We start from the raw sequence: 22,108 nt of genomic DNA on the forward strand, positions 1-22,108 counted from the left end.
CATAGATCTATTAATCAGGACATTTCATAGATTTTAGGCCACATTTGTAAAAACAGTGGAGGATCCCTTTAAAAGTGGTGGATGTGTTTTCCATGTTTGTTTCCTTTTCTTTGAACATAAATGCTTCTTCTTTTGACACTCTCTGGAAAAAAAGCAGCTGTGTCAACACATACCTTCGATCCATTTGAGGAGGAAATGTACATCGCTCGTCTCGCTGCTGCAGCATCATTATTGGAGGCGTTTCCATGGAAACTAAGCTCCCTCTCCACTGATCGCGGCTTTGATGTGGAGCGGACTGGAGGCGGGGTCTGACTTTAATGAATGAAGGCTCACTTCAAAGCTGCTGAGAAACCTGCAGGAGAGCCTCTTAAAAATGGCTGTAAAAAGAAAGACGGTGACGGAAAGTCTTTGATCCATACATTTATTCATCATCATCATCATCATCATCATCATGTACAAATGTCGTTATTTTCCGGTGGTACAAAGCTGTTCTAAGACTCCAGTGCTCACCCTCCGTTGTATTTATTGCAGTAAAAAAAGTAAATACCAGTATGATCAAGAGTCAAAGAGGTACTTTGGCAAATATAAATTATACGTTAAGAAGGCAAGCAGAAAAATCTTGAGCCATGTAATAAATGCATTGGGATAAAACGGAGCAGAAAAAAAAAAAAGAATAAAACTCCATAAAAATATTTTATTTCAAACGACACGTTACTTAAAATAAGCGGACTGAGGAAGAGCTGCTTCCTTTCTTCATTAGTTCACTAACTGCAAGGTGCGCGCTCACAGTGTGTGTGCGTGTGTGTGTAGCATTAATGTGGCGTGCGACAGTAAACTATCATCATTTCAGGAAACCAACAAAGCAGGAGGGGGTGGGAAAAAAAAAAAAAAAAAACCAGAACAGGAACGACATCTTCAAATTTGGCAAAACGTGCGTGTAGAACTTTGACTTTAAGGAAACAAAAACCAAATAACTGTGATAACTGTGCACGTGAACCTTACCCGGACTGTGCACGTGGAGCTTGGAGCAGGCGTGATGGACACCGAGTGAAAAAATGAGGACAGGTGGAGAAGTGTGTGTGTGTGTGTGTGTGTGTGTGTGTGTGTGTGTGTGTGTGTGTGTGGGTGTGTGTGTGTGTGGCGGCAGCAGAGGTGGACAGGTTGCAGTGGAGAATATTATTAATAATAATAATAATAATAATAATAATGGGCAGACAGTGGAAAGAGGACAGGAGGATAGGGGAGGAAAGAGGGAGGGGGCGGGGCTTAATCTTCTCCCGTTGGTCTGCGTGTTCAGAGGTTCAGAGGTATTGTTGTAGAAAGTGCAGCAGCATTATCTCGTAGTGCTCTCCAGACTCAGGGCAGCGGATACTGTGTCGCTCGTTTGGATAAACCTGAGAGGAAGAAAGAAAAAAACAAAAACATATTATATGTGTCAATCATTCATCATGACTGAGTAAAACTGCGCACACGCAAAAAATGTATGAATACAAAAGTCGAAACATTGTCAAATATTCTTTAAGATGCTGGACACTATCTTTATTTTTTATCAGATTAGACAAAGTGTCGGCCTCATAAATCAAATTATTGTGTGTGTTTTGAATCATTTTCTATCATTTTATGTGCTTTTGTTGTTTTTTGTGTATTTTCATCATTTGGACATTTATTTTTTTTTAAAAATATTTTTCTTTTATTGTGTGTGTGTGTGTGTGTGCGTGTGTGTGTGTGAGTATTCTTCTGCCATTTTGAGTATTGTCCTTGTTATTTTGTGTATTTTTAGTCGTTTTATGTGTTTTGTTATCATTTTGTGTATTTTTCTGCAATCTGTATCACTGGGAATAAATACTAGGAACAAACTAGAACAAAATTGGAGTCAAACCAATCACTGTCCTCCTTGTTTGGAGAAAAAACACAAAGTCACAGAAAAAATTGAATAAAACAACAAAAATGTTGATAAAGGAATGAGAATTTTAACCTTCATACTGAAATGTTCATCCCCATTCATAATCATACAGTAGGTCACAATGTATGGACCTGATTTCTTTTTCGGAAAATTGCGATGAAATGTGCAATCCGGATTTGATCTGAATGAAACACGGTGGACAAGTTGAGGAACCAACCAGGCATAACTGTCAGATTTCATGAAGATTGGTGGATTACAAACTGAGATATGAATTTTTGACTTTTTTTTTTTTTAAACTGACCCAGATCCCCTCCAGAATTTAATGGAATCTTCCAGGGCTTAAGGTCTGTCTTTGGTTAAAACATAACCTCCTTGGCGGAGATATTTATCTTCTCCAGCAGCTTTAAAATGTCTTTTTCTTTGTGAGTGATTTTGACTCCTGATACCAACCTGAAGCTGGTACGGCTTCCCAGCTCTGATTATCTGCGACACCAGGAAATTTGTGTGGAAAAAGTGCACATTCTCATCCAGAAACCCATGAAGAATAAGCAGACGATTGGGCCTGAAAAAACAAACATTTCTCCATCAGATAGAACAATAAAGCAGTTTGTTTGTGTGTTATTAAACTCAGACATCTTTAGCTTTTCCTCTGAATGGAAACAATTTTACGGAGAGGCTGTCAAAGGTAGAACAGTCTAAACTGGTCCAAAAACGTTCCAAAAATGTGGATGTTCTTCAGCTGCAGGCTCGTGTTTAACTTCAGCATCCAACATGCTTTAGCCTGATCAGGCCTGTTGTCAACAACTGCAGCTATTTTTCACTGAAGGATTGATTATGCTTTAGGGAAAAAAATCTGGAAAATGTCTTTTACGTTGACATAACAATTAATCAACTTTCATAGGGACACAAACGTGAAGTCTTCTTAGCTTTAGGCAGATTTCATGCTTATTTTTTTCAATTTAACCACATTCACCATTTGTCATCTCCATTATTTGACTGTTTAAACTAATTGTTCCAATATTTACACTTTGAACCACTTTTCCTAACCTTTTTTTTGGCAACTTTTAACCAATTTCTGTGGTTCTTAAAATCACATTTTACCGCCACAATATATATATTTTTTTAACAATTTAGGCCCATTTTGGCTTATTTTTACTTTTTTCTGCAACTACACCAAACTCGCCATATTTTAACCTATGTTCATCACTTTGTCTTGTCATATTTTTGCTCCTATTAAAGCATTTTTCTCTACATTACACCCATTTCTGAAACTTCTCCATCAATTTTAATGCTTTTTCTGCATATTTTTTCCACTTTCAAAACATTTTCAGCACTTTTCCACCTAATGTCGCACATGTTGCCCCATTATTGTTACTTTTAACTTCTTTCCCCCCCCCCAACACCCATTTCAGCCACTTTTAAGCCAATACTGACAGTTTGAACCCTTTTTACCACTTTTTCTGTCCATTTTTGGCCATTCAAACTTACAACTTTTAACCAATTTCTGTGGTTTTTAAAAATCCCATTTCACCATCATTTTTGGTCACTTGTAACCCATTTTATTTCTGATTAAAACAATGATTTCCATCTTTAAGATGACTATTTACTATGAAGCAGATACTACTAAACTTCCTGGATAACAGTGGATATTATTCAGATGAATAAATAAATAAATGTGGTTATCACAGATTCATAGAACAATGGACCATCATTTTGCTGACTTTATGGATGGACCCCAAAAATCTCTCCCCTTTATTCCCCCTTATAGATGACCCTGTCTCTACATGACTGTTCTTCAATATTCATGTCTAATTTCAACCACCTTTAGGTGCAGTGGGGGTCCCTGGTCTCTGGAACCTTTATTTTGGGGGTCGAGGGCTGAAAAGATTGTGAACCACTGCTATAGAATATATTCATAACACATGTTGAGCAGAAACAGTTTGTAGTACAGAGACCCCTTGTGGATAAATGTGGAAACTGCAGTTAAATGCATTTCTGGGCTCAGGATCTTTATGAATTATGAAACCAGTGTGTGTGTGTGTGTGTGTATGTGTGTGTGCACTGACTCGCTGGGTAGCTTGTCTACGTGCAGAGCCACAGATCCCTCCTCGTAGCCCTGCTGGTTGTTCTCTGGCACGTCCATGTAACGCTCGGTGTATCCCGTGTCATAGGCCATCCACACGGTCACCGGGGCTCCTGCGATCGCCAACTGAGGGAAAAACAACCCATTTAAACCTGAAAGAGATCATTTGCACAACCCTTACTTCACCCACGGGAGGGCCCCCCCAAGGCCCCAACATGACACTAAAATGTCTACCATGCAAGTTATGGGACAATTCTACATATTTATATGCAATTTCTCACCAGAAAATGGTGATTTAATGTCTAGAAAGTGCTCATACAATCGTTCAAAATCTTGCACGTGTTACGGTTCACCTATAGATCTATAGTGTATTTTTATTACGTTGTGATGAACAAGCATTTTAGATTATTATGACTGCAAATGTGAAAAGGCTGCGCTCCAAAAAACAAACAGGTTTAGCTGGTAGTGTATTCGCTGAACTGGTGATCAGTTTACCTAGTGACACGTCACTACAGAAGCATCTATAATCACATGGCTGAGGGGGATGTGGGGCAAAAATGTGCGGGTGATTCCTCGGCTGGTGTTAATTAAAGGTTTTCCATGGGATTTTTACTGTCCATTTTTGCTTATTTTTACCCTTTTTCTACGACGACACTAAATTTGCCATATTTTAACCTGTTTTCATCACTCTTTCTTGTCATATTTTTGCTCCTTTTAATGTATTTTTGCAACATTACTCCAATTTCTGCTTCTTCTCAATCAAATTTCAATGCCTTTTCTGCACGTTTTCCACTTTCAGGTAGGATATATCAGTATTCTTTACACCTCTGTAGAATATATTCAACCCACATTCTAGCAGAAACAGTTTGCAGTACAGAGAGACCCCTTGTGGATAAATGTGGAAAATTAATTTCTGGGCTCAGGGTCTTTATGAATTAAATATAGTTTCTGCTGGTGACAGCTAGAACTCACTGGGAGGAAGGTTGAGAAATCAAAGTTGAGGAACCTAGACGTGTGCTGACCTTGAAGACGTTTGGCCGCTGTATGAGGCCCATGAGGGAGAGGAAACCGCCATAGGACCAACCGTGGATGGCCACACGGCTCAGGTCCACAAAGTTAAACTTCTGCGCCACGTACTGCAGCCCCTCCACCTGGTCTTCTATCTCCACCTGACCCTGGAGGAGGAAGCAAAGACACCGTGGTGGTGATCTAAACTGTGTTTTCTCAGTTTTATCTGTAGTGGTGCCTCTAGGAAGGCTGTGTTGTTGTTTTTGGTTGTCCTCGCTAATATGTTTTGATTGATGTGTATCGTACACACTCTTTTGTAAATTTGCACACATTGGTACATTATGACTGATATGGTTGTTGATGAACCTCCGTTTATCATATGACCTATCCCTAAATTCTATTTTTTTTTTACAATTCTTTTATTCCTGTATTTTTGTTCAAACAATCACGCAAAGTTTACAAAGGGTGACATAAAACACAATTTGTCGGATAAAGTAATAAAGTAAATACATGCCTGTGGTCTTTACGAGTCCCCTTTTCTAAAACAAAACTTCAAAAACGTAATATTCAATTAACCTGTAAAAGCAGAGAATAAAACTTTCTTCCTTTGAGGTTCAAATCACCCTCTTTTCCATGGAGGTTTAAAAATATGTATAATTAAATAAAAGAAAAGAAAAGAAAAAGAAAAGAAAAGTGAACATAGTTTTATATGTCAACACATACACATTTACATCTAGCATAGTTATACTTAACGCAATTACAAATTAAACTTAGATGAACTTACAGAAATTCCTGTGCATCTTTTTGCTGTGTATGCTGAAGGGGGTGTTTTGTTTAATTAATTACTATTATTTAGGTTTTTATTTTTATTATATAATTTTAATTTTGTCTACATATTTTTATTTTAAATATTTGTTTGTTGCACATTTATTTTTTATTCTGTGCATTTTATTAAATTTTAATTTATTTTGTAAATGTAGTTTTACCCTATTTATGTGTGTATACGTACGTGTGTGTGTCTTTACACATTTATGTGCACCCTTTATTTAATTTAATGGGTATCCAATATCTATTGTTCTGCTTGATTATTTATGTAATACTATTGTTGCTATTATTTCTGCTTTTACTATCATTGCTACTGTTTATATTGATTTTTTGACATTTTGGGTTTCTTTAATACACAATTACTGTATCGAATGTGGAAATTTTAGTTAAAAATGTGTAATAAAAAGAGTTAAAAAAACATGACTTTTCCATTCGAAGCTCACTTTACCATTTTGTTCTTTAGAGCTCCTTCAAACTCGAGGCCTCGCTGACAGGAGCCCCGCCCATCGATGACGACCACGGCGTAACCAAGAGATGCTAGAGTGTTTAGACGGAGGTATTTCATCCCTTTAAAGGAGTTGTTGACCAGCTGCACCTGAAATACACACACATTATGTCATTATCTATAACTAATTTAAATCAGAGCAGTTTCTAACCCACCTGTGGTCCTCCGTAAACAAAGAGCACAGTGGGGTGTTTCCTGCCTGGCTGCAGGTTGTGAGGCTTGTAAACCATTCCGTAAAGCTGAAAGCCCGACTTTCCAGGGAAGTCAAAAATCTCTGGTGGATTGTAATCTCCTGAGCAAACTGGAAAACAGAGCTGGACATTTTCAATAACTCGAAAAATAAACAGAAAAACTGACAACTTTTCCTCCAAAAAAAAACACAAGACCACTACAAAAATACAGAAAGATAACAAACATAAAATTTTAAAAAATACATAAAAATGGCCCTTGAAACACAAAATCACAAATACCAATGGAAATCAATTCAGAAAAGGCACAAAATGAGAGAAAAACATACAAAGAAATACACAAAAATGACTCCTAACACAAAAAAATATACAAATTGACTCCAAAAATACACAAAACGAGAAAAAAATTGTACAAAACCACAACGAAATAGACAGAATGACAGAAAAAAAAATGCAAAAAGAGAAATACACAAAAATGACAAAAAAAAAAAACTAAATTACAACAAAAATACATAAAATACACAAATTGATTCCAAAAACACAAAAGAAAAACCAAAAAAATAAATAAAACAACAACAAACAAGACGACTACAAAAATACAGAAAAAAAATGTTTTCAACTACATCAGTAATGCACAAAAATGACCCCTGAAACACAAATTCACAAACAACACAAATCAACACCAAAAAGACACAAAATGAGAGAAAAATACACAAAGTGACAACATAAATACATAGACATTAATTCTTTTTACAAAAAAAAAAAAAAACAAGAAAATACACAAAAATTAACCCCAAAAATAAAAATACAGAAAAACACAGCAAAAAAATTTAAAAACACAATACTTGAGAAAAAATTACATAACAATACAGAACCCCCTCCCCTGTATTAATACTCAGATTGGTCATTATTCTGAATACTGACATGATTGTTGATAATGTGCCCGTCAGATCAAACACAATTACATTTTCCTAACTTTCCTTAATTATTCATGTGCTTTTACCTGGTGACTCCATCATACTGGCCCAGAACTCGGGTACCACGTGTGACGGGTCTCCTTCAGAGCTGCTCAGTTTGTAGACGTGAACACATGGAGGCGTACTCACATTACTGTAGTGGCTCACAAAGAAGTCAAAGTTCTGTGGAGCAACAGAGAAGAAGGAAAGAAAGCGACATGACAGAGATATTATAAGGTAAACAAAGACTTTTTTTTTTACATTTTCAAAACTTGTGTAAACAGACATCAACGTGATCAGCAGACGCCTCTGAGGAAGAATGGCAGTTGACATTCGAAACATGTCAGGGGATTAAAGAAAATTTCCTGAAAAAGGTTGTCTGAATAAATGAAAGTCCTGCACATAGTAATAAACAAAGACTTATTGATACCTGGCTAACAGCACAGCTGTGGGAGAATCCAGGCTTGGTGAGTCGAACCACGTCTCCAGGCGACTCGTAACTGACTACGTAGAGGTGGTGCTCCAGAGGAGTGTCTCTGGTGCCCTGGAAGTACACCAGCTTTGTTGCTTCGTTCACCCAAATCTAACAGGAGATAAATTACAAAAGGAGAGATAAAACAGCTTAGTGCAAAAGAAACATAGTAGGGCATGTGCATGCATATAATGATTATGTTACAGCTAAATGCCATTAATAATTTACAGTCAGGATTCTGATCCAACGTTTAACTACCACAAACAGCAGCCTGTTATAGAAGGGACTTAATGTAGGCAGAACATTTAGGCTCATGAAAGTGAGGATTATCAAAAAATAGAAACTTTCCATGGGAATTTTTTACCGCAATTAACCGTAAATTTAGTTTGATTTTAATAAACTGCATCATATCCAAACATACGCATTAGCCCGCCATGCAAAAGTTATACAATACAATAAAACATAATAGTTTTCATACTTTACAATTATTTAACTTTTGTATGTTTTCTATATTTTTTTGTCTATTTATAGTGATTTGTGCATTTCAGGAGCAAATACGTGTATTTTTGTTGTTTTCTGTATTTTGGTGTACACGTTTGTGTATTTTTGTTGCCATTTTGTATTATTTCTGTGCATATGTGTGGTGGTATATGTGTTTTTGGAGCAAATTTGTATGTTTTTGTTCTTTTTGTATTTTTCTGTAATTTTTTAGGTCATTACTTTTGTTATTGTTTTCTATATTTTAAGGTTATTTTACCATAGATTTAGATACATTTTAATAAACTGAATTATTTCCAAACATACGCATCAGCCCACCATGCAAAAGTAGAACTTTATGATTATTAAAGTTGTGTAAACATCGTGTTTTCTAGGACTTGCAGAACGTTATACGATCTTACAAATAATAATAATCCAGGGTTGTTGAAATCATGTATGCATTTGATGGTGCAGGAGGGGGGCGTGGCCTTATTACCCCTGCAGTAAGCAATGTGGAATGTGCATGTGATTGAGGAATAGCAGAAATATACTCAAGTATACTTGCATGGATTCTTGTTTATGTCAAAATAATGGTGAAATATATTTTCCCAACTAGACTTAACATCCCTGTTAAGGGCCAACCTTTAATTTGGTGAACATTCATGGCCTTTTGTCACCCTATGCATCAGTGATGAATTGTCACCAACCTTGGAGCCATGTCTTGCTAGTACTTCCCATTCTCCACCAGTCAACGTAACTTCTTCCTTGATTGCACATTTAAAGTCTCCTTAAATGAAGGAGAGGGAAAAAAGGATGAAAAAAGCTATTACAGATTAAATTCAGTGACTTTTATTTTGAAGGAAAAGTTACCCTCTACATGCTGGTAGTCGTCCGTCCAATGGTAGCAGCCTGGTTGTAACAGAGATGTGATTTTATACAGATGGCTGAAGCCTGTTTTTGACTCGTTTACCCATACGAAGCTAAATTCATCTTCTGACGTTTGGACAAAAGGGTAGAATATATCATGAACCTGCAGGAAAAAAACAAAATTGGAAGATTAACTTTTCACAATTAGAACCAGGACAGCTGTTAGCGACGCAGTGTGTAAAGACGTACATTTATCCACACGTCGGTGGTCTCTTCGTATATTATGTATGGCTGTACATTGCTGGGCACAGCTTTCACACTCTCCTGCCTCGCGGCGGGGTCGTCCGTCACTGGGATGAAAAGGGCCGGAGGGAGAAGGACCAGCTGGAGTTTCCTCTGACTACGGTCCAACAGCACCGCCCAGCCACTAGGAGACAAAGGATGGACACTCATTAGTGTTTTTGGCATTAAAACATCCTCCATTGTTTTTACAAATCTGGCCTAAAATCTTTGAAATGTACTTATTAGAAGATCTATGCCTAAGAAAACACATTGCTATGCACCGTATTTGTTTTATTGCCAACTTAACAGATTTAGAGCCTGTGTTCAGTGCGCTGACACGCTCTGGTGGCTGAAGTTAGCAAGTAAATCACATAAAATAACAACTGTTTAACATAAATTCACTTCCTCAAATACAAATCTAGTTTAAAAACAAATACTGTATAAAAATGTAATAAACATAAAAATATTTTGGGGACTTAATTTTTTTTTCAAATTAAAACACCACACAATCTCATGCAACTGTGTTCTATATGTTCACTTACTCAAATATAAATGTAGTTTAAAAAATGTAGTATAACAATTATACAATTAAATCGTCAATTAAATAATAACACAAATAAAAATAATATTTTTGTAAAAATAATTTTTATTATTATTTTTCAAAACAAAAAACAGACAAAATCTCAAGCAACTGTATTCTATACTTTCACTTCCTCAAAAATAAAAAATAAAAACAGTATAAAAATGTAATACTGAAATAGTTAATAATAAAATCACTTTTTGTAATTTAAGTATTATTTAATTAAGTATTCCTGGAGTCGTTTTATATTAAAACCAATTTGTACAAAGCAACAGTTTAAAGCACTCACTAGTTGCCGTCACTTGTCCATCCCACTCTGGCTATGTACTCTGTACCAGGAAACAGGGACGTGAAGGGCACCACCAGCTCTTTATCTTGTGAGCAAACAATCTGAAATTAAAAATAAAAATCAGTGACTGACCAAACAAACATCAAATGAATAACGAGGAAAAACATACTCTTCCTTGATTGTCCGTCTTGATCTCTGCCAGTTTAAGTGTTGCTTGGGGATTTTTGCTTCCTATGTATAAGAGATTGTAAGATTTAAAAAAAAAAAAAAAAAGAAAACAAGTGAGAAAAACAGGAAGACTATTACAAGTTGAAGTTGGGACAGCGTTTACCTGTGCGAGGATATCTGTACGCGTCTGCTTTCCGCTCTTCCAGAGCCGGAGACGGAACGTGAATAATTTCTACCTCTGTTTCATCCACTTCTTCATACAGAAGATGCATGGTTTTACCTCCGTTAGGGTCTGAAAGGAGAAAAGACACAGTCAGAACACGATATCATGCACGCTAAAATAAATTATATATATATATATATATATATATGTATAATAAACAACATGTGACATAGCGTAACGGCAGAAAAATACACAAAATGCCAAATAATACACACAGATTTACACATTCAAATGTTTTCTTTTTAAAATACACATAACTTGAAAAAAATACACAAATAAAGAAATACACAAATAAAAAAAAAATACACAACTTTCAACCAAAATACACAGTGACTAATAACACACAAAGGGAACACAAAAATGACACATTTGAAAATACACACACAATTTAAAATAATAATAATAATACACCAAAGTTTCTCTAATAACTAACAATTTACGCATATAAAAAAATAAAATACGCACAATTTAAAAAAAATACACACAATTTAAAATAACAACACAAAACACACAAAAGTTTGAACCGAAATACACAAAATGACAATTTACACATTTGAAAAAATACACAATTTAAAAAAATTAAAATACACAAAAGTTTCAAACAAAATACACAGTTACTAATAACACAATTTACACATTTAAAAAAATACACACAATTTTTAAAGAAAAAAAAAACACAAAAGTGTCAACCAAAATACACAAAATGACTAATAACATACAATTTACACATAAAAAAATACACACAATTTAAAAAAAAACAAAAAAACACAAAATGACACACAGAACAACAATACATAAAACAAAAAATGACAAACATGAAATAACCACAAAAACAATCTCCAAAATAGAATGACAAGAAAAAAAATGCACAAAATTAACATTTGTTCACAAAACAACAACAAAAATAGACAAAATGACTTCAGAACACTTAAAAACAAAACAAAACATTATTCTAAATGCTGACATGAATGTTGATAATGTGACCTTCAGATCGGACAGTCACATTTTTTTTGGACTGAAACGTGATAAAAGTTGCCATTCTCTGGTTTACAATATGAATACAAAGACATTTAAAGACAAAAAACATTTCTATTCATTTATGAACCAGTGCTGACCTTCTGCTGCTGTGGGACTCCACCAGTAACCAGTGAAACGGTCAAACTCTTCCTGGATGACAAACGTTGCTACGCCTGCAGATTTTGGGTCCTCCTTCACGTTGTCCACACCTGGACAAAGTAAAACAAACGTTTATTTAAAGGTACTTAACCACCTATAACACTTGAGATGAATTCTCAAACAAAAAACAAAAAAAAGTTTAATAACAAAACAAAAGCAAAAATTACACATTTAAAAAAAAGAAAATACATATAAATAAAAAAAATACACAAAAGTTTCAACCAAAACACACAAAATGACTAATAACTGACAAAAGGAAGACAAATGAATACACATTTAAAAAAAAAAAAAAAGAAAATACACGTTAAAAAAAATTAAAAATGTAAAAAACCAAAATAAACAAAATGAATAATTACACATTTAAAAAAATAAATTAAAAAAAACACAAAAAAATACAAAAAGTTTAGATTTTTTTATATACTTCATTGAACAGGAGAACATATTTTATAAAAATTACAGACAAAAGGAAGACAAATAAATACACACTTAAAAAAAAAAAGAAGAAAATACACGTTAAAAAAACGAAAAATGTAAAAAAAAAATACACAAAAGATTCAACCAAAATAAACAAAATGAATAATTACACATTTAAATAATAGATTTAAAAAAATACAAAAAGTTTAGATTTTTTTTTATATACTTCATTGAACAGGAGAACATATTTTATAAAAATTACAGATTTGATGTGCTTGTCTTTGTGTGTAAAAAGAAGAAAAAAATAAACGTGATATATTGTATTGTAAATAATAGTTTAAAAGATATATAATTGAATGAAATACATTTCAAATTAAACAAATGGTGTGAACATAGAATAAAATAATCAAGCAAAAGAATTTGTGAAAAAACTAAAATAAAAAAATTCATGGCAAACATATTTTTAAAGGCATTTAAGCATTAAAGAGTAACTAAACCTATAAAAATAACTAAAATAAAATGAATAAATAAAAACCTATAAAGTAAAGGTGATATCTTGTATTGTAAAGAATAGTTTAAACGACATGTAATGAAATAAATACTTTGAAAGTTAAACAAATAGTGTGAAGATAAAATAAAATTTAATAATAAAGAATATGAAAAAAACAAAGTAAAAAAAAATGCATGGCAAACATATTTTTAGAGACATTTTAAGCCTTAAAGAGGAACTAAACCCTGAGGTTTTGGCTATTATGGGCGTAGTTAAGCCACGCCCAGTCTATACTATAAAATCTCCAAAGAACAATCTATGCTATGCTAACTCGCTACTCAATACTCACAATAGCTCTGTATCAGCAATTTTTTCAGTCTAACTGACTCACCACAGATTGTAAAGTTCACAGGTGATTGATTTTGTAAAAGGGGGCGGAGGTAACAGTGACGTAAGAAGCCACCAAAACATCACAAACCTCCATTCTCAGCCAATAGGGCAGTCACTCTTACATTTTTACAACAAAATACACCAAATTGAAATACTTTTTGGGATTTTGTTCCTTTTTAAAACCATGAAAAGTGAAATCAAACCCAAGACAAAGTGTTTTTTATAACTAAATAAATATATCAGACCTTTATGGCAGTGAGTGAGCCTCCTCTCCTCTCCAGTCTTGACGTTTGCTATCCACAGGTCATTGTTGTTAATGAAGGCGATGAAGTCGGGGTCCCCGGGGCAGATCTTGGGGTCCATACGTGTTCCGGAACACTGGGTCTTGATCTCCACAGGCTTTACGGGGGCAGACTGCTAAAACCAACAAACACAAGGTAATGTCAGGTCAAAGCCTGAAAAAGCCCAACACTTGATTATTTGACACTTTAACAAATTCTAAATTTCAAAATGTTTTGTTTTGTTTTTCTTTTGTTGACAATGAGATTATTTCTGTCAAATCGGGCTTTTTTGTTGTTGACAAAGTTAAAAAACTCAAGGTAAAATTATTGTTCTGTTTAAAGAAATTGTCTTATTTTCACGACATTAAATGTTCATTAAAATACACAAAATTACTGTTAATTTGGTATTTTCCATGCTGTTTTGTATAATCAGTTACTTTTGTGTAAATTTGCATATTTTTGTTGTCATTTTGTATAATTTTCCATTACTTTGGTATATTTGTGGTCGTCTTGTGTGTTCCTAGAGTAATTCTGTGTATTTTTGTTGCCATTTTGTATTCTTTAGTCTTGTTTTCTGTATTTTTATGCAATTTTGGGTATTTTTTGTGTCATTTTGTATATTTTAAGTTAGTCTTGTATTTTTGTAGTTGACTTGTGTGTTCCTATAGTTATTTTGTTTATTTTTGTGGTCATTTTGTGTATTTTCCTAGTTGTTTTGTATACTATCCAGTTACATTTCAGTTTATTTGTGTGTTCTGAGAGTAAATTTGTGTATTTTTGTTATCATTTTGTACATATATGACAATAAAGGTCATGTATTACCCATTTATCTTTATAATTTTGATAGATTTTGAGATTTTCTGACTATTTCTAAGCATAATTTTAGTCTTTTAGAGGCTAAGAAATTTGTGCTTGTTTGTGTTTGTCAAACAAAAAAAGAGATATTTCTTTGCTTAATATAAGAGAATTTGCAGTTTGGCTCTTCAAGAAGTGAGTGTGTTGGGGAGTGTTGTAGTAAATGACCCGGTGCACTCACGATGAAGCCGTTGTTTCCCCCGTCCTGGCAGTAGAAGAGGCTGTTGCTGGCCTGGAACAGGAACAGGCCCGTCTGGGAGTGGTAGTCGTAGGAAGTGATGCCAAAAGCTCCCAAACGTTTACGCTCCCTCAGCAGCTCCTCTTCTCGGGAATAAGCACCTTGGTGTGGTGTGGCCTTCAGGGAAAAAATACACAATCAGAGCAGGATTCAGAGGGATGAATTAAAGTTTTATAAAAAACAGGGGCAACTGGTGGCCCGGGAACCAAATGCAGTCCTGGGTATAATGTTGTGTGGTCCCTCCAAAGAAATTACACAAAATAACTCCACACAATGAGAAAAGAAATGCATAAAATAAGAAGAAAACACACAGAATGGCAAAATAATACACAAAATGACTAAAAACACACAGAAACACAAAAATAACATATTTTTAAAAATATACAATTTAAAAATGTACATATAAAAAAATACACGCTAAAAAAAATACGCATTAAAAAAATACACAAAATGACTAATAACACACAAAAGGAACACAAAATTACACATTTAAAACAAAATTAAAAAAAATACACAAGTTTTAACCATAATACACAAAATGAGCCTAAAAGCACACACAAGAATACACAAAACAAAATATCCATGAAAACTCTTTGAAAACACACAGAACGACCAAAAGAAACACAAAATTTCAACAAATTTCAAATTGTCTCCAAAACACAGAATGAATGCACTCAGAAAACACACAAATCAACAACAAAAATAGACAAAATGACTCTGAAACACAACACACACAAACCCTTAATTAATGCTCAGATTGGTCAGTATTTTAAATACTGACATGAATTTTTTGGATCCCAATGTGATAATAAATGGACAAAGTATCAGAAGTTATCATTAACCTACGATGTTTCAGACTCTGATGAGGTGTTTAAACGCTCTGAGCAGGAGAAGCTGACTCATGTTTTCACGGAGCGCTGCAGCGCTACATGAGAAATGAACGGAGTTCCACAGACACGTCAAAGTTAAGCGGGCACTGGTCTGCTCTGATTTAGGAGTCAGTGATGATTTGCATAGTTTTTTGTCAGTTTAGACGGTGTTTAATGCAGTTTAGACTGTGTTTGAAGCAGCCAAGACAAGAGGGGGGCGGTTGGTGCACCATAAGAAGCGGTCCCCGAAACATTTCCCCATAAAAAAAATGTATTTTTCCTCACCGTGACGGCATTTCAAACCGATTCTATCCATTTCCGTGTTCAACGATAGATTCCGTTTTCATTAGTCAATTCCGTGATTCCGTTAATTTTATAGGGCCCGAGTGTAGTTGTTGTTAGCGCACTGAACTGAGGGGTAACTGAGACTCGCTGCAACGCATACAAGCTTGTGTCCTACAACTATCTCTGATTGGCCAGCAGAACCAGGAAGGCGGTTCTCGGCATTTCTGATTGAAATGATGGCGACGGAAGAAAAAACCTCAGCGTCTGAGGTTACGTTATCGTAGTAGTGAAAAGCTAAATATCGATACGATTAAGGTTAATCGTTCAGCCTTACATTCTATAGTTTAAATAAAATTTTAAAAGGATGGACAGTTTGTTTAAAACATCTGGAAACTAAAAAAACATTTTCAATAATGGGTGAAACAAATGGTTGATAAAAAGTTAAGTTAAGAATACTGAAAACATGGATTTATAATAATTAAACATTATTATAATGCTATTTATTATTAATTAAATAAGGTAGAATATAATATAATTAAAATTGAAATATTCAATTGAGATTTAATGAGTTAAAATTTATAAAATAATTACAAAAATAATTTCATTGAGATTAAATAAATTAAAAATTGTTTCATAGATGTTGTTAATGCAAAAAGTTAAAATATAATGTTAAATGTTGAATGCAGACAAATAGTTAGTATGGTGATTTTCTTTAAACAGGGCAGAGTTGTTTGATTTATTGTCTGAGATTAAGCACTTGTTATTTCTATTTTCTTCTATTTTTTTTTTTTAAGGTCTTCACCTGTCTCTGATAAGAAGAAGAGAGAAATTATTTTTGGGGAAAAAAACTAGAAAATACTGTACTATTTTCCTTTTATTTTTCATTGTCAAAAGAATCCTTTGATAAACTATTCAAAACAATGCAATTTACCTAAAACTAAATCTTGAATGAAATAAATAAAGGAATAATACAAATGAAGAAGAAGCTTATTAATTTAAATTCTGTTTCTATAGTAAACAATGCAAAACTGCATAATAGTTCTTTTTCTTTTTAGAAGTGCAACTGAAAATGTATTTTGTGCCTTAACAATTGGACTTACCAGCAGAGGGCGCTGGTAACCCAGTGGTTGGTTGGCATGCAGATATTTTTGCAGTGAAGAAGAGATGCTATGCGCTAGGAGACAGAGCTAATAGGAAAACGTGACTTTTGCAGATATTCACGTAATATTACAGATATTCTTTCGGTGCTAAAGGGGTAAGGAATCATTTATGAACATGTTTAAGAGTAGAAGGCGGCCAGAAAGAAAGTAGTAGCACTACACTTCTGGACAAGCAAATGATAAATATATAGTTATAAAAAAAGTACTGCGATTCAATTTTCAGAATGTCGATGTGAACGTGATACGTATGAATCAATTTTTAACTGCCTTACGATTAATCGTTACATCCCTAAAAAGAAGTAAAAGCATGAGTGAATCCAGTTTGTTTATGCTGCATACTACTCTAGTGGGGAGCTGCAGTGCGGTGAAGACCTTGACAGAAACTAGTGTAAATCAATGAAACTCATCCACTGTTTTTATTTCTAAAGCTGAAAACAAGCTGCTTCAGTGTTGCAGAACTCATGACTCAACTTCAGGCAGCTGACTCATCTTTACACATTGTCCAAAAATGTATCTTGTTTTGTAAACATCATTGTAGTAGCAATGCTAGCAGCTATACTAGCAGCTCCAAAGTTCACCTGGAAGTGATCGAGCATCTGCTTCCACGACAGCACCAACAGAGCCTCTTTACGAATCTTCTTAGGGATTTCAGAGTAGAGTAACGAGTTCTCCCGGCTTCCGTAAGGCATTCCTAGTGGGGAAAACCGTGATGACAAAACACAAACACGTGGAACAGGACCGAATGACTGGAGCGTTGATGTGCTGCTTACCGAGGTAGTACAAACGATGGGAGTGAGGGCCTCCTTCATCGTTCTTCTGCACAAACTGGAAGTCGTGTGGAGCTTTGTTGGCGATCATTCCCGAGTACTTCCTGCTACAGTGGATGATGTCACGCAGCCCCTCCCACGAGTGTTTCCTCACAAAGTACTGAGAGGGCACGTCCTCCATCTCAACCACCTCCGTGCTGTCTGATAGGCCGTCCACAGCCGTCATGTTCACGCTCGCACAGCTGGGACACACGCGCGCACACACACACACACACAAAATGGGTCATTATTAACTCCCTCAATTAGTGAAATGTGGATCAATCACAATAAAGATTGACACCGTACGTTCATTTTTGTGTATTTTTGCGGTCCTTTTGTTTATTTTCATGTCAATTAGTTTTGATTTTTTGGAGTCTGCATTGTATTTTTGTTGTCCTTTTATTCATTTTTCTGCAATTTTGTGTGGTTTAGGCGTCATTTTGAATATTTTTGTTGTTGTTTAGGCATGAGTAATTTTGGCATTTTTCTTGTCCTTTTGTGTACTTTTCTGTCACTTTGTAAATAAAAAATAACAGTGTTTTTTTTTAGGCTTTTTGTGCATTTTTCTTGTCATTGGGGTCGATGGAGTCATGTTCTGTATCTGTGCGTGTGTTGTCATATTTTTTGTATTTTGTTGTACTTTTATGTATTTTTTGTCATTTGATGTGTTTAGGGACTCATTTTGCTCATTTTTCTGTCACTTTGTGCATAAAAACAGAATTTTTGTTTTGCTTATTATTCTGTCATTTAGTTTTGTGTTTTTGGAGTTTTTATTCTTGTTGTTGTTCTTGGTAAATGGAGTGTTGCAACCAACTTAAGTGCATATCGACACCTAGTGTACTGGAGTGTGCGATCTACATGATGGATAACATGACTGTTTATTGTATTCTGCTATCCTTTTATGTACTTTCTATCATTTTGTGCATTTTTCTTGTCCTTTTGTGTATTTTTCTGTCACTTTGTGAATAAAAATATAACTTTGGGTGTTTTTGGAGTCATTTTGTGCCATTTATTTCTTGTTTAGTGTTTCTGGAGTCTTCTTTTCTTTGGTATTTTTCTGTCATTTTGTGTGTTTTGTGCTATAGGGGGCGCCAGTTGCCGATATCTGCCATAAACAGATTAACAGAAGTGTTTTTACTTAATTTGTACTGTGATTTCTTGTGTTTGCCCCTAAAACTCAAAAGTGTTTACAATGGAGGTGAAAACAAACTTTTGAGCTGGAATTTAAATTAAATTTTTTTAAAGCAAATTATGTTGGATTTATTGATGTATGAGGCCTACACTGTCTTTATCTGATTAAAAAAAACAACATTAAGGGTTAGGAAGTGAATACTGTACCTTTTACAAAAACCCTCTTTGTTGTCACAAAGTTTGACCTTCTTGACTTTATGCATTCACTGGTGAACACTCCCGAGTTCAAACCTGTAACCTGTGAACAGATCATATTCTTCAAGTCATTCACGATCCCGTTTTAAAATGTACAAAAGGAAAAAAAAAAAAACAATGATTTAATAAATAACACTAATTCACACACAAAGTAGCATCATATTACTTTTTTTTCATAACGACACAATAAGATAATGTATGATTGAATATCAAAGTTTATAATTTAAAAACAATTTTGTTTTAATTGCTCTAATAACTGAAGATTCTCAAACATGTTAAACCTCGTATTCAAAATCCAGCACAGGTCAAACACAGGATCAAGGAAATACAGCACATTCCTTCAACTAAATCTGTGTTGACAAAGAGATTAGTGTGACGCACAACACTGGGGAAAAATGGGCTCCAAAGTAAGAAGATCTGTACAGAAAATACAGTGTAATAATAATAATGTAGGTACACATACACAAAGCAAACACTTACACAAAGGGATATTTAAAAAAATAGTTTGTAATTTGTTAGATGATTGACAGCCTTAAGTATGAGCTAATTATGCTAATTTACTAATGGTATTCCAGGTACGTGAAGGTATTTGCGTGCACAAAAGGAAGCGAGTGCTAAGTGTCAACAATACCAAACACAACTTGACAGTTCCAGTATTGGTTTCAGTTTAAAAATCATTCAAAAAATTCAACAGTTTTTCATATTCAAATATATAAGATATACGCTTTATAACAGACGAGAGCAACTGGTGGCCCAGGGGCCTCAATCTAATTTTGCTTGGCATCCAAAACACAAAAATCACAACAAAAAAACCAGCAAAATCAGACAAAAAACAGGAGAAATACACCAAAGGACAACAATAATACACAAATTAATAATACACATTTATTTGTAGTCATCTTGTGTATTTTATTACAAAATAATAGCAAACACACACACATAATGAAACAAAAAACACACAAAATGTCTAGAATTTCACAAAATGACAGCTACAGTATATATACAAATGTCAACAAAAGTACACAAAGTAACAGCAAAAACACAAAAAAAGATTCAACAAAATTAATGAAAATATCCTAAACAACGAAAATGTGCCAAATGTCTCCAAAAAAACCACAAAATGACAGCTAAAATGAATAAACAAATGTGACAAAAATACAACAAAAATGACAGAAAAACACTCACAAAACTGTTGATAATGTGGCCCTCGGATCAGATAATAACAATTTTGTGGCACTGCTGTGATAAAAGATGTTCTGCTTTGTAGTGTGTTATTTGGAATACTGGTGTAGGTTAGAACGTAAATATAATTCAAATGTGAGATTATCGTTCACGTTCTCTCAAACACACACATACACAACCTATTTAAAGAGCAATATCCAGATAGTTTGCTTGTGTGTGTGTGTGTGTGTGTGTGTGTGTGTGTGTGTGTGTGTGTGTGTGTGTGTGTGTGTTTGACACCTCTGTAACAGATGTGGTCTTAGTGTGTTATACTATATATGACAGAAAGCGTTCTACTGCACGGTTACAGTTGTACAGCTGACAGCTTTAATCAGGCCAATCCACAGGGTGTGGACAGGTGGAGTGGACCAATGAACCTCCGACACATTGGAGGGGAACACTTCACATTAGCTAACCCCACAATAGATCTTTGTTCTCGGGCTGGAGCTCCTCTGTCACACCGGGAGAACCAACCAACCAGGAGCTTTACATTATCTTAATATCTGCGCACAGCACCTGTGTTTCAAACCGGGGTTTTAGCCGAATTAACCCTTCTTATTAGAAACCTCTGCTATTAAAATATGTCTGTGAAAATAAATTACATTATTCCATACAGAAATGACAGCACCCTTCTGTCATTTTCGCTTTGAGGCTAACGAGCTAGCCGTCGTCCGCCTAGCTCAATGCTAATGTAGCCGCTAGCAGTAGCTGCTTTTAGGTTAAAAAAAAACCTTCGGACAAGCGTCACCGCAGAATAAGTTGAAATTCATGAAAATACTCACCTATTTGGCCAGCGTTTCTTCAAACGGGTGGTATACTTTATTGTCTTTGTGCCAAAACACGTATTTTGCGTCTGCTAGGGGTTTCATCCATGGCCCAGAGCGGCCACACAGAAAATGTAGCTAACCAGCTCGGTGAGGGGCGGAACTTTCGATCTGTTGGTGGTGGAGCGAACCCGGAACACTTTACAGGCCGCACCGCTGCTTGGACACTGACAGCAGGCACCACTGCTGCTTAATCATTCTTCCGCTTTACTTTAAAACTACGATTTTACACATTACTCCATTTTTTTTTAAGTTTCTAAGGACGAGTTGGTGCTCTCATGAGTTCATTCTTTTATTACAGTTCCTATACTAGCAAAGTTTTAAACCACTTTTATTATTATTATAATTTGTTTAAAATTTCCATAAAGAAATATGGCATTTTATGTTATGGCGGTGTTTTTCAAACTTGGTCTCGTGACCCAATGTGGGGTCACCTGAAATGTCTAGTTAAAAAAAACTACTGATTAAGAAAAATAATTATATATATATATATATATATATATATATATAGTATATATATCATTACATTTTATTAAACATATCTAATGTATTCTATTAATCTAATTGAATTCTTATATACATCATTTGAGCGCTATGACTATTGTTGTAATTAGCAATATATACAATTGGAATTTAATCATTAAATCATTTTTATAATTAAAACATATTTTAAACAACTGTATTCCATACTTTCATTTTCTCAAATATAAATCTAGTTCAAATAAATACAGTATAAATATATGTGAGCTGGCACAATTTGTCACTAATCTCAGCTACTCAGTTTCTTTAACACAATACGACAGACACAAAAAAATAAAAATTCTAGAAAAAAAAAAAACGTCTTCGAGGTCGACAGAAATTTGTGATATCGAAAAGGGTCACGATCC

At 34.6% G+C, this 22,108-nt stretch overlaps 1 protein-coding gene across 2 annotated transcripts; it reads right to left on the reverse strand.

The window, feature by feature from the left end:
• Positions 1-416: 416 nt before the first annotated feature.
• LOC114479728 (dipeptidyl peptidase 9-like) lies at positions 417-21,336 on the reverse strand. Of its 2 annotated transcripts, none has more exons than XM_028473564.1 (21): positions 21,180-21,336; positions 19,129-19,219; positions 17,755-17,993; positions 17,563-17,675; positions 14,614-14,787; positions 13,542-13,710; positions 11,942-12,052; positions 10,767-10,895; positions 10,605-10,666; positions 10,436-10,536; positions 9,534-9,711; positions 9,288-9,447; positions 9,125-9,204; positions 7,899-8,051; positions 7,516-7,651; positions 6,480-6,625; positions 6,268-6,414; positions 5,009-5,161; positions 3,970-4,112; positions 2,354-2,465; positions 417-1,394 (listed from the first exon to the last, which is right to left on the reverse strand). In XM_028473564.1, the coding sequence occupies exons 2-21, from the start codon at positions 19,182-19,184 to the stop codon at positions 1,302-1,304; spliced, it is 2,655 nt and encodes an 884-aa protein (XP_028329365.1). In that variant the 5' UTR covers positions 19,185-19,219; positions 21,180-21,336; the 3' UTR covers positions 417-1,301. The 2 variants fall into 2 exon arrangements, with proteins under 2 accessions (XP_028329365.1, XP_028329364.1); XM_028473563.1 differs by having other exon boundaries at positions 418-1,394; positions 13,542-13,713; positions 21,180-21,335.
• Positions 21,337-22,108: the final 772 nt, after the last annotated feature.

The sequence above is a fragment of the Gouania willdenowi genome, chromosome 17, assembly GCF_900634775.1.
Source record: "Gouania willdenowi chromosome 17, fGouWil2.1, whole genome shotgun sequence".
In the NCBI taxonomy this organism is placed as follows: domain Eukaryota; kingdom Metazoa; phylum Chordata; class Actinopteri; order Blenniiformes; family Gobiesocidae; genus Gouania; species Gouania willdenowi.